At 43.6% G+C, this 13,707-nt stretch overlaps 1 protein-coding gene across 2 annotated transcripts in view; it reads right to left on the bottom strand.

Annotated features, from left to right (window-relative positions):
- Positions 1 to 13,707, bottom strand: part of rspo2 (R-spondin 2) — a 64,841-nt gene that overhangs the window by 20,811 nt on the left and 30,323 nt on the right. Inside the window, exons 3-4 of one of the 2 annotated variants that reach the window (XM_080501409.1) lie at positions 6,841 to 6,984; positions 6,365 to 6,562 (exon numbers count right to left, since the gene is read on the bottom strand). In XM_080501409.1, the coding sequence (XP_080357535.1) occupies positions 6,365 to 6,562; positions 6,841 to 6,984 (342 nt within the window). The remainder of the gene's footprint in view (positions 1 to 6,364; positions 6,563 to 6,840; positions 6,985 to 13,707) is intronic. The other variant, XM_080501410.1, reaches the window with a different exon arrangement.

Below are 13,707 nucleotides of genomic sequence, written 5' to 3'. Positions count from 1 at the left end.
TTGAAGGTGTGCATCTGTTTCAGAAAGCAACAGCTGGCCTGCTAGAAGAGGGCTGCATTTGACAAAAACATCCAGAAATGTGTTTGGATATTTGGTTTCCAAGTGAAATACAGGCCAGGCTTAGATGTGATCATGCTGAGTGTGTAACTAAGTGTTCAGAAGTGAATGGCAACTTTTGCCAGGTTCAACCCCTTGGCACAGTGAGTGTAAACACAAAAATTGTGTGTCACCCGCCTAAATGCATGCATGTGCGTTAAATGCTCCTTTGCACAAAACTACTGCCAGGAACCAGAACAGTTTTGGTGGTTCGTGCACTGATATAGCAATTGAGCTTCCTCCAGCAGGGATTTGGGGCAATCACCGGTGCTTGGTGCATCGTTTTACATGAGCAGGGACTTTGGAGCAGATGGCTCACAGACAGTGAGGACTTGGAGGTCTATGGCACAGTGGGTTCACCACAGAATGACACAAAACCTGGAATGAATGTCACGAGTCAACCAAATCCTCTTGGGATCTGCTCGATTTGGGGTAGAGCTGGGTTCATTTGGGTCCCCTGTACCAGACTGTAGGTGTCTTTGTGGTAGTGTAAACAAATGCCCGCCATCCTGTCATGTACAGTGACCTCAAATACCAACAAAGCCATTGTGGTCCTTTAGTAGTCACTCAGTTGAGGAGTGATGAGGTGGTAGACTGGGTTTAGGTAGGTTTATCCTCTTCTGCACCCCACCATTAGTGATGAGAAACCCGACTTCTTGAACGGACTCACGGGTTTTTGAGTCGTTCATCCAAGTGAACCGGTTGTCTGAGTCATTTGAGTTTATTTGATTTATTTGCGCATGCGCACTATTTCCACACGCTCCTGGACCTGGAGGCTCAGCCGAACTACGACATGAACCACGGGGGAGCATCATGTATTCATCGTAAAATGCTGAAACACTTCTGAGAAAAATAAAAAATAAGTACACATTAGTTTTTAGTGGCCCTGGTCTCCTTATTCTCGATATACAGTATATATTAATATATACATATGATTTTACTTTTTTTTTCCTTCCAACGTTCTAGTTTTCTTTTTTTCTTAGTATCAATAAATAACGTGACGTTCATAGGGCAGAACTTAGTATAGGGGACAATATTAAATGTAACACAATATCTGCTACAGTTGTATCTTAACATTGTTTATTGTGTATTTATTCATGTATTTATCTCTACAAGCTTTGTGAAACAAACAACATGTGTTTTTTTTTCTCCGCCATCACTCAGAAACTTTCTGAGCGGAGCGCAGCTGCAGATTTTCAAGGGAGGGAGGGGCGGAGGGCTCACCGCTCACCGCTCATGAGGTGAATGACAGTGGAAGTGCTACTGACCGATTCATTGCAAGACTCTTTCGAGTTTCGAGGTGACTCGCACATTGGAGCTGAACGACTGAAGCGAGCTGACTCGGGCATGTGAGCTGAACGATTGAAGCGAGCTGACTCGGGCATGTGAGCTAAACGACGGAAACGAGGTGAGTCGGTCATTCGTGCTGAACTACACCTACAAGCTGACTCGAGCGTGCTGAAAGCCTAATGTGAATGTAAGGAGCCGGAAGCTGCTGTGCTTAGCAGCTAGCATTAGCGGCTCAGCTACAAGCTGCTTTTAGCAGCTCTTTTAGCATTACAGCTGCTTTTCTCACAGGGCGACTAAAGTGAGTAATGGAGTTAGACGAGCTGCAGAACAATAACATTTATATTTTCCTCTCTGCGGCTGGAGGCTGTAGCAAGAATGACTCAGTGAAGGAGTTAATGAATGTGATAACTCGTGAGTCACCGTTCAGTAAGTGACTCGTGGGTTTTGAGCGATTCGTTCAAATTCGATCATCGCTACCCACCATAGAATGCAAAACCGAACTCCCAAAGTTCAAATTGATGACATTGAGATGAAACTGAGCAGATGAAGAAGTCATCACAGTTACAGTATAAATATAAACTGCTCTGAGAGGTTATGTCAGACAGTAGAAGTGGTGGCTATCCAGGCAGTCGAATGACTGATGGAATGGATGGCTTGGCCTCAATTGAGCGCGACAGCAGAAAATGTTTCCATGGTTTCGGACACAGAAGATCAATATACTCCCAGAAAGACCTCTAGCTCACTATAATACAGGTACATAACCCAATGGCCAAATATTATCATTATATGCTCCTTCTCTCGTAATCTCTCTCTGTCTGTAACCCCCCCCCCCCCCCCCCCCCATTTGTTTCCATGAAGTCAGCTCAAGGAATAGCAGTTAGAAGCAGTTTCAGTAATTGAACTGCACTGTTCTGGAAGGCAAAGTCTAATGAGGTCCAAAATTTGGTATGCTCTAAGTTTTTAGTGTTCCATAACTTGTTATAGCAAAACAGCTCTTGTTATTGCATTAACTTTGGTTTTAGTTGCCTCCTTATACTAACAAATCCAATCCATCGAAATTACCTTCACCAACAAATAGCGCAAGCACGGCTGCAGAAATGTCACTCCTGCTGGCTCCCTTTAAGACTTTGTGCTGTCTGAGATTCTGAAAGCCGATTTGGAGGGACTGTGGACAATTAGCCGACCAGTTGCAAGGGTGTGTTTTTGTTGGACTTTAGTCCGTCGTAATCCCAAATCAGGGATTACCTTATGATCCTTATTTGGGAGTTTGAAAGTTGTTTACACAACATCTAATATTACTGACACGGCAGACATAGCCATTGCTTTAAGATAATTGAAAGTATAGAAAATAAAAAGGTGCATCAATGAGGGTCATGTCATACGTCTGTTCGTGCGCCAGTAAATCTCGTGAGAGGGCCTGTAGGGAATTCCTTGAAGGCATCAATACCAAACAGCCGGGAAGCCACGATGGTGTTATCACTCTGCTCAATACAGTACAGGGGAGGAGAGAAGGGGAGGGACCGGTTCTGTCAATGAAGAGGACTGGGGAAAGCTATTAATAAAGCATCTTCATTGTTTGGAGGCTGTTAGGAACACCACTCTGCTGACCCAGAGGATGGTCCCCAGAGTGGTACAGCGCATGCATTTCATCTCATTGGTACAGTGTATACATTCAGTTTGCAGGTTAGCCAATAAGCCATGAGACCAGACCTCTGTATTCTTCCGGGGAATGTCTTGCATTGTCTCTGTAATGTAAAAAATGTTTCTATGAAATTAAAATTAATATTTAGAAGGAAAAAAAATTCTAGTTACATGGAACCCAATTCCGTATAAGCTGCTATATTGTGTAAAATATCCACAATGCAATGGTGTGTGAACCATTGTGGACTGGAAAAATAGAGTCATATTGCTGCATCCTGAGCGTCTTTGCTTTTTTATGGTCAGAGTTATATTTCTTGTGCAATCATTTGAGCACACACTACTTCATAGAGAGATAAACCTCTTTCCATCTAAACTTTGGAAACACTCAGCTTTTGTGGAATTTCCTTTTTATGAGCAGTTATGTTATTGAATTATAGCTAACTGAACTCAAATGTGTTCAAATTTTTAAGTAGTTGTTTTGGGATTTTCCTGTCCAAACCAAACACGTCTCTGGAGATTGTTGATGAAAAACTACATCCCATTTTCACTATATTGTAAAACAATCACACAATATTTAGTTATTCAGATCGTCTCAATAAATTTTTGTTATGTCTTTATATTCTATATTGCCATGCAGTACATATACTTTAACTGTGCAGCAATGACAGCTATCAATCATTTAAAAGTCACTGCAGTTCATTGGAAACCAGTAACAATGCTGATATATTTCTGTCAACTTTCAAAAGTTTCCTTAAAATGTTCTTTTCAGCTCAACCAAAATATTGTTGTTGGGTTGTTTTTTTTTACAGCAAACAAGCGCACATTTGCACACACCAAACAATTGCTCCCCCATGGCATTTTGTAAGATGATAACACAGTGTGTTATCAAGACACCGCTGTTCTGGAAAAACACCGATGGAGATCAGCAAATTAAGCCAAGCAATACAAGTGATATATGGTGTTTACTCTGATCAGCAAGTTGCAGGGAACAAATTAAACACGGTTTATCCAAATCGTCATGTCGGCTGTGAAAATGCCTCGCCTCTTGACAACTTCTGGGCTTTACTTTCGCTGCCCAAGTGGATGTTTAACAGAGGGATTAAACCGTCTCAGACACAGAAGGACAAGAAGAAGATCATTGTCTTCATGCTAAGCTGAGAGACAAGGATATGTCAATGACGTCCACTGTAATTTAAATACATAGATATGTAGAAATGCAAGCCAGGGTGATCAGATAAGCATTGCCATAAATAGTGTATAGATACATTCTGCTCCTCTTATTTCCTGTCTCCATTTAATCCACAGCATCTTTACGGCCTGCGGTTACATAATCCTGAGCTTATCCTAAACATTGGTGTCTGGTATCGAGTGAGTGGAGCTGATAAAAAAAAAAAAAAATTCATTTTTAGATTGCCTTAAGCTCTAAATGATTATTCAGAAGACTGGACATTTTATTTTCAATTTAATAGCCACATATGGAGGTTATAGGTTTCCTAATTCAGTTTAAGCCCCAACAAAAACTAATACCACTGTGCAGCTCTCGTGATTTTTAAGTACCTCTTGAGGCCTATAGCTTCCACAGTGTTTAAGGTCACCAAGCAAAGCACTTGATAATGAACACAGCAATTCTTCCACGAGTCTGAGACCACTCTCACCTCACCTGTGTTTCAGAGCGCGGCCTCTCATCACGCCAGGGCATGCTTTATTATCACTCGTGGAAAGTGATTATTTTACAATGTCAGACGGCCGAGCTCCTATCCGACAGCACTGGTGTTTCTCCTCCAATTCGACTTGAGCCGTTTACAATTTTTACATTGTATTTATTTGAACTTTGGAGTGTTGCATTTCACTGCTTTTTGCCAAGTGGGGACTTTTCACTAGCAGTGGGGAATTAACAACACATGCCCAAGGCTGAAATTTGCCTTTATTAAACTGGCCACCGCAGCACTTCACGAGCCCGGAGAGCCCTAAGATGCACACGTGGTGACACTTTTACGTGCCCTTTGTAAACCACCAGAGACGTAACTCAGTTGCTGGAGAAGGGCCTGCACTGAGAGGTTTACAATGACCACATTGCTGGGGACCACTAGCTTCGAGTATGACGAACTTGGGAGGGGGGGGGCTGAAGGACTTAAGAAAAAAAACGGCCTCTGCTGGGCACTTAGTTTCTACTTCACAACAACTTCTCAGCAGTGACTTCACGGATAGTTGACAGCCGTAACCATGGTCAGCAATGCCAAATTTTAATTAAAGAAGGCCATAAAGTTTGGAAAAGGTCAAGCAGGCAAGATGGAGTCACCCAGAGGTATGTGGGGGTTGGGGAGAAATTTCCCCAACAAACAGGATGAGGGTTCAGGAACTAAATGTGTCACAGAATCACAGTTTCCAACCCAAACAGAAGCCCCTGCTTTGGAAGTGATGAAATATGAGGAACTATCAGGGTTTATTTCAAGTTTATTTACTCTTTCACCACTTCACTCAAGGACTCTCCTATTCAGCACTCCAGGCCAAAAATGGAGAAAAATCCTCGAGGTTAGAATATTTCCTTCTTTCTGTTAAACAATGTTTTTCTTTTTTTTTTGACAGGCTAAATGATATTTGCCACTGTAATTGCTTCCTTATTTGGAGAATTAAATATTTACACTTGCCCTATCCTAATCCAAAGTTTATGAGAGAAGTAAAAGTGCATTAGGGAAAAGACATTTATTTTAAAAGCACTGCTAACTGAGGCCGTCACCCCAAATGGTGTGTTTGGATGGTCTGAGAGAAAATGGTTTACTCTGAAAAAAAACATTTCCCTTAGCTGCATTCGCGCACGGAGAAATTCCAGATTTGACTTCTCATTTAATGGGCTGACATACATGCTGTGCGCACCGCAAATATCTCTCAAGTTGACAGGAGGAAACAGAGACAGCCATTGAGGAAAACCTGCAGCTAGCACTTTGAAGAATTCCACTGAGGAGACCAAGAGGGGATTGAAGAGAAGGGGCAAGGAAGGACTGGGGTGGTGGGAGGAAATATATCTCAGAAAAGGAGCTGGCTGGAACAAGGCTGCCATGGAAAAATACTGATATTTCATGCAAGGAAACGCCATCGTGCACCTCGAAAACACAGACGGTGTAAAAACAAGGCCGAGTGCGAGGTACAAGGGTTACATGAGACAGGTGGAACACTGGGAGGGGGAGAAGGGGGGGCAGTTTTCCTGAGGGATACAGGGGCTGTTTTCTTTAATATTTTCCAGAGCAGCGCAGTGTAAACTTTAAAGTGAATGTGAATGGACTTCAGACTGACTGACAGAGGGTCTCTCTCTCACACAACTCAGCATATGGTGACATACCATCCTTACCTCTCCTGCAGTGCCTCATGGCCATCTTGCACATCCTGGACTCGGCAATGGTTGGACAGGGTATCGTGTCTTTAGGTGGTTTCTTTACAATGTGCCGCGTCCGGGTTTCCAGACCCCACTTATAGCCACAGGTTTTGTTTCTCCTGGTGCATGCTCCCCATTCGCTCCACTGACCCACCTCACAGCCCTCTGCAAAGAAGTAGAGAGAGACCAAAATGGCAGTGGTGCTGTGAAAAGGTAGAGCAGTAACATTTAGGGGTAACACAAAGACCTCAGATGAAGCTTCAATAAAGGTTGAAGGAGCTTTACTGGGATGCTGTAACTTCTCTGTGTGTGGTCGAGTATGAGTGTCTTGTTTTTAACCCAAATGAGAAGTTATTGAGGTAAAAGTTGGTGTGAAAAAAAAAGAAGAAAAAGACAGGTGATTTACATGCATTTTACTTACATATTTGTTTTGTTTCACATACCTCCACACTCCATGGTGTCTTCCAGTGGGGCAAAGCCCTCGGGGCACTTGTCAAAGCAGCGCCCTTTGTGTAGGTAAAAACCTGACTTGCACTTGGTACAGAAGTCTTTACTGAAGCAGGACTCGCAGTTTTCTATCCTGCACCCTGGAGGAGAGAGCAGAGAAAGAGAAGAGTCATCCGGGTCTGAACAACCCTCTCATCTGGAGTTGATTGAGGTCTAAGGAGTTTGGGGATGGGGTTCTTGAAAGGATTACACTGTCTTCCACCAAAAAAAAAGAAAGAAAAAAAAGAGTTGATGATGCCCTGCAAATCGTTTCTCTTTGGGGACTCAAGTGCATTTCAGAAAAGCTGCTTTTTTTCTGACAGCAGTTTTTCCTTTTCATCATTCTCATGTTCTGAGTGAGAAAATCAACACAGCAGACATGGTGGGGAATTATTCTCCCCTGACCTCTTTCAACAGACTGAACCAACATCCAGTGATCTGGATGCAAACACAGGCTCACATGTTTTCAACTAAGTGGTGCGCTGCAACAGGAAGAAAACATCCCACTGGAGCACTTAATAGTGTCCTTAATATGCCGTCATATCACTCCGCAGTGCTCCGAACGGTGTCTGTTTCCATAAGTGCAGATTATTGGGGAGTCAGGTTTTCATTAAAGTGTGAATGATGGCTCACGATCACAAAGCTTGGCCAGCTGCGTGGAACCTGAAAATGTTGGCGATGATCTAGCAAAGGGGGGAGGTGGGTTGGCGAGGAGGAAGACAGGAGAGTGACGACGACATTTAGCACGGCCACGCCAGATAATATGCCAAAGGTTTTTGTCAGCACGTACACACACACACACACACACACACACACACACACACACACACACACACACACACACACACACACACACACACACACACACACACACACACACACACACACACACACACACACACACACACAAAATGGTGCACTTATCCTCCCACGGCACACCCCAACTGCCTCTACTTGACACAGAACATGCTGCTTACAAAAAGAAAGGCATGGCAATGTGTCATCAAGCTCACTGCAAATAGCACGTCAGGCAAGGCAAAATTACAACAACTACACCAACGGGGCGACGCACAGGCCCACATGATTAAAAGGAGCCTCCCAACGCTGTCTAATTTACGTTGTTCCTCTGAAACTCTCTGTAGCCCCGTTGTTCAATAAGCTTCAACTACCGCGGAACCGCAATCTATAAGCTGCAGCCACTGTCGCAGGTAGGTCAGCGTCCCACCCCCCTGTGTGTGTCTTGCACTTGGGGATAGCATTTGTGCGTACGTCTGTGGCATGCTTCGCTCATTTGTCGCCTTGATATCCACATGTGAGAAAAACGGAGGCCAAGGGCTGCTGTTTTATCTGTGACCCTTGCAGGGCCTGGGGAAGGGAAGGTTCTCACAATCACACCCCTTAATTACCCCATCTCCAGCTAACCATCAGGCCTCCTCCTCGACATTCCTTCAAAACAAGGGGGTCCCTCCCCGCTTCACTTTGAACCCTAAAGTATGGCCTCTGCCCACTCACTCTGGTCTCACGCTTCCCCGACCAGTCTAAACAAACCACACACACGCACACACAAATATGCACAAGCATGCACAGATATGATTTGCGATAGACCCAGTCCACAATAAAAGCTGTATAGTGCTGTAATCTACATGCATGGGCAATCATAAAATCTTAATTTCCCTAGTTATTTCCCATGATCTCACATAAGATATCCGTAATCAGTTTAATGATTTGATTTTATGACTTTATCTATCCTTCCCCTGTCTTCATTTCCCTCTTCCCCAACCTGCAAAGAAACTAATGCATCATATAAATGTATTTTGCAATGCTTTTCCATTTATTTGAGTCTCTTCCAGTCCAGACAGCATGAAAATACCTCAGCACAGCTTGATTTTGATGCAGAACAAGCCCAATACAGGGAGCAAGCTAATAAATCACAAAACTAATTGGAAAGCACAAAGCTGTCTTTTACCATGTGCACTTCCCAGGCCTGTCATCACCTGAGAGAATTTTAGTTCTCAAACAAAACAACGAAAAAAATTAAGTGAGAGGAGAAACAAGAACATCTGGCGGCACTCTCCAGCACTGAGCTCTTGTGCAATATTTGGTTATTGACAGTAAATATGAGCAACACAGATGTGCCGGACTATTGTGTCCTTGCAGCACCAGTAGCACTTGACTAGATTTCTGATTAAAACATCAGTCTTGATTTCAGTTTCAGGAGTGGCTGGGCCATGGCATAAATGGCAGAAAATCTTGTTTTCCAAGTAGAAGATAAGCAATAATGGCATCCCAAGAGATGGATGAGGTGGATGAGCAATAAATGTGGCACCATGGGAGTTACAGAATGTGGGGAGGCAGGGGTCATAGGTCATCAGCGAGCTGGGGTAGGTAGGAAGGGATTATACTCAGTGTAGCTATCAGCCAAAAGACTATCTGGGACAGCGAGAGCTATCTGTGACACTAAAGGAGCTTCTGCATTGACCGCTGGCCAAGTCAACAGTCAGTCCAGCAGTTCCAGAAACAGATACGGGGGAGCGGGTTCATTCTCCTTCTGGGATTAACCTCTGGACCACCTTTAAAGTCTTCTTGTAGGTGCCTCAGGGAGACTAATGAGGAATAATGAGGTCATCAGATCCCATTGAAGGCCTGGTGTTCCTGGGACTTAAACGTATTATCATCATTATCTCCCGGCCTGCCTCTGACCATGAGTTATAGTTTGAACACAACAGGGAAAAGGCATTCAGCTCTGAGCGGAACTGCAAAACCAGTGAGAAAAGGGGGTTGAAAGAGATGTCATCAGTGACCATCTCGCTGTTACATATTTTGGGGGGTGGTGGTTATTTTGCACTTAGAGTTTATGTGGTTTGCGTGTCAAGTGCATTTGAAGTAAAGAGATGAGTCACCAAGTGTCACTTGTGATCTAATAGCACACGCTTGGCAGAAGTCAGCCCCTCAGCTGTGGTCTGGATGGGGAACCCGCTGATTTTATCACGGACACTCAAAGCCTCATGTCAAGTGCTGTTCCTGGTCCTTCGCAGGCTGTGATGCGCAAATAAGCCGTTCATTGATGTGAATATTAAAAGGGGGTAAGAAGGTTTTGGAATCATTCGGCATGGACCAATTATTTTTGTTTGTTCTGAGTCTTAAATGCTATCGGGGCGGGAGTTCTCCGACAACTCATCAGTCCACCAACAGAGCCTCATCCACAAAGCAGACTTGATGCAGTGCAGCAGGAGTGTCCATGTCGTAAAAAGGCCTGGCAGTGCTCGGGGGAAAATAAGCCCCATTTTTCCATTCTTTTCCTCCAAGCTTAGTCGAACAGCTCTGACCTACTCTCGAGGCCCCAAGTTTGGCTGACATGGAAGCTTTGGCTTGCTCGTTGCTACCCAGCCATGTCGTTCAGGGGTTGCGGATGGCAGGAGTTCATGGTGACGACCGGAACAGCTGCCATGTTCTTCTCCGACTCCCTCCATACTGTTTTTTCCACATGGGTGCTCTTCCACACGCTGGCATGGAGCAAGGTGAAGCCGAGGTGGTGTTCCCGTCAATCAGCATCCCCCAGAGAGCAATAGAAGATGACAGATGTGGCAGTGGCTGTCCTAGCTTCTTCACTCCAGGAAACACAGCGTGTGATACTATAGGATCTGTTATTGTACTCTGCTCAAGCAAGCTCCAGCATACACACAGCCACACACACAGCAAAAGCTTCAGGCTGTGGCCCTGCACAGACAGCTTTTCCACTTAAACTATAGTATCCACAATTACAGCATTTCAAGAAAAAAAAAAGTTAACTCTGCATCTGGCTGCAAAGTATCGGGAGCAGTTCTTGGTTTGGTGGGTCCATTGTATTTTGTCTGGCAAATCTGAGAATGTGGTTTGTAAATCTGTGATGTTTAAAGTTCCCTTGGTGAAGTTTAAAGGCCAAAAGCAACTGGTCTATTTGTTAGTTAGACTGTACAGTGGAAATACCAGGCAGCTCAGGATTATAGTGAGAAATGGGGAGTTTGAGAGCTGCCAGTGCCACCAAGTGTGGGTTGCAAAATCCGTCTTAGCGCCTTTACACAGCCCTGGTACCCTTTTGGGTGAGGTCCACGGTGCAAGGTTCTTATCCGCCTTAAAAAAAAGTCTCCAGTGATGTTCAACCCATGCATTGAGCCTTAATTAGATGTGGCAAAGAGACAATGGGATTTGGTAACTATTTTTTTTCTCAGGCAAGAAACCCTGGACAGACAGAGTCTCTCAGGACACAGTGGGTTGGCATTGAAAGAGTTATGATATTTAAAACCTGCTTTCAGGGTATTGGCAATCACAGGCCCTGATCAGAATCCTTCTGGCTGGCAGTGAATTCAGCTGTGGTTGTAAAGTCACTGCAGTGGGCTAAGGCAATATGGTTGGTGGCAAGAGTGTATGTATGAATGCCTAGCAGTGGGGGGTCCGTAAAACACCCCAAGGGAGGATGTCATGAATGCAGCCTTGCTCTCATGCTGACCTTCTCAACGCTTGGTCTCTTACAGAAGACAGCTCTGATAGTCGCCTTTCAGCCCATAATTCTTTCAGCCAGGGAGCTCATTTGTGATACAAAGTGACAGAATATGCTTTGGCTTGGGAATGTACTGTATGTTAAAAACCAAAGTATTATGAAATGTGACTTAGACGAGAGCATGACCGCACCGCATTCACGCAGATTTGGCTGTACATAAAGCAACACACTGTGTGACCATTGCTACAAATCTTGCTTGTGGGGCAGTGGGTTGACACCCACAGACACTGGTGTGGGGCCTCTTCTGGGCAGCTGATAAGAACCCCTGTGGATAGCAGTGGAGTGACTGCTTATAGTTTATGGCTGCTATCAACCCATCCATTAGCTGCTGAAAGGAGTTCCAGCAAAGAGGCCTGGGAACATAATATATGGTCATCCAGAAAGGTATTATGCAACAAAAAGGCATTGCTAATGAACCACCTACATCTCAATACTGGCATTTAACATTGTGGCTGACATGTCTCGAGCCTCTTTGGAATGCAGCTGAAGGGTATCTCTGAAGGGGCTTACAATTGTGTTATGTTGTTCTGTGTAGTTTCCGAGCTGTGTCTGAGCATGACCATGGTGTTTGTACATCTGCAATGACATGGAACGCCATGGCATCTTTTTTTAAGTAGTCCAGAGAAATTATTCTTTGTCTATCGTGTACCTAATGATTTAAAATACCAAATACCAAACATGTTAACCATCCAACAATATAAAGGATATATATTAGTCATTTTATTCATTTAAAGTTAATTCATCAAACAAATTACCACCATATGCTGGCGACTACTACAAGGTGGCATGTACCTGTTGATGCCAGATATTTTTCATGTCTTCATTAGCGATAACACTAATCTAAATGGTAAATGGATTTAGACCCAAAGCGCCCTTTCACACATACTTTCACACATCAGCAGAGGCTGCTGCCGTGGCTGCTGAGAATCACTCGTAATAGCTATCCAACTTTGTCGTCTGTCTGTACAAATGTCTGTGTAATCTATTGTTAATGTTTATAATGTATTGTTCTGCATATGTGTGGTTTCAGTACAAAAACAAACAGCACATACTAGTAGCCCAACATTAAAACTACATAATTTGTGCTGTTTCTGTGTAAATGTTAAATGCAAAACTTCTCTGAAATAAAACTGAAAAAACAAAGCATTTTCATTTGAAACATCATGTAAACGGGGCCTTAAAATCATATGTGTAATATTTAGACAAGATGTACCTAGTTGAAACAAGAAAATATTACGACAAATTATAATAAAGGGCGGGCGAAGCTTTGTTGGTAGAGAAATTGTCTCACAATGAGAAGGTTGCAGGTTTGATTCCTTATTCCATATGTGGAATAGAGCAAAGCACAGAATACCAAACTAATCCCAATAGATCGATGAAGCACCTTGAATGCCAGCCGCCTTTAATAGTGTGTGAATGTGTGTGTGAATGGATGAATGTGATTCAGCAATGTAAAGCACTTTGGAGCTGCAGTGAAACAAAGTCATCACAATAATTCAAGAATTATATCCTCTGAAAAGTGTGACCCATTAATGTTGACCTTAAGAGAAACAGAAGCTCACCATCACCCACTGCATTAACAGTCTTCATCCACCAACAGCCATCAGTGCACAGTTCTAAGTAGGAACTCTCAAACTTTAACATCTTTCTGCTTCTTAAATCATTGTAGAACATAAAGTCATGTGTGCTGGACAAGTGCTCTTTTATCATTTCAGCTTTAATATGTGTAGATTTCCTTGCTTCGTATTGCATCACGTTGTTAGCCCACACAGTAGAAGTTGGATCTACTCCCTTCTCTCCAGCCGCACTTCTTTGTGTCACATGGTTGTGAATTGTCCAGGGCGCTTTCAGGAAAACTAGACGTGAGGTTTCAGCTAGCAAGTGGCCAAGTATACAAGTCTCTTACTTGTCTAGCTCTTGTTTTCCTTCACCCAAGCAATCCACAAAAAAAAAGAAAAAAAAAATCTTGAATGAGATAAGATCACAGAGACAAACTCTGGTGTAATAATAAGCAGCTGTTCCCTAAGTGATTTCAGAGGCTGTTTAAAAAGCTCATGATAACAGAGACATAATGCCACATTCCCGACCCCTTTGGAAAGCCAAGAGCCCCCTGACCACAGTGAAGAACCCTCCGCTGTCATTTGTCCGCCGCGCCCTTGCTTATACCAGTCGCCGTATCAGCTCACAAATATCAACTTCCAACCCAATAAAATTCCCATTTACTCAGGTTGGATGTGACCTGTTTAGTGAAAATGGCACGCGGAGCACAGCTGAGAATGAGGGTCAA

This window comes from Blennius ocellaris (genome assembly GCF_963422515.1).
Source record: "Blennius ocellaris genome assembly, chromosome: 8".
NCBI classification, from domain to species: domain Eukaryota; kingdom Metazoa; phylum Chordata; class Actinopteri; order Blenniiformes; family Blenniidae; genus Blennius; species Blennius ocellaris.
Note: the sequence above shows the minus strand (reverse complement) of the source record. Positions and strands in the feature narration are given on the sequence as shown.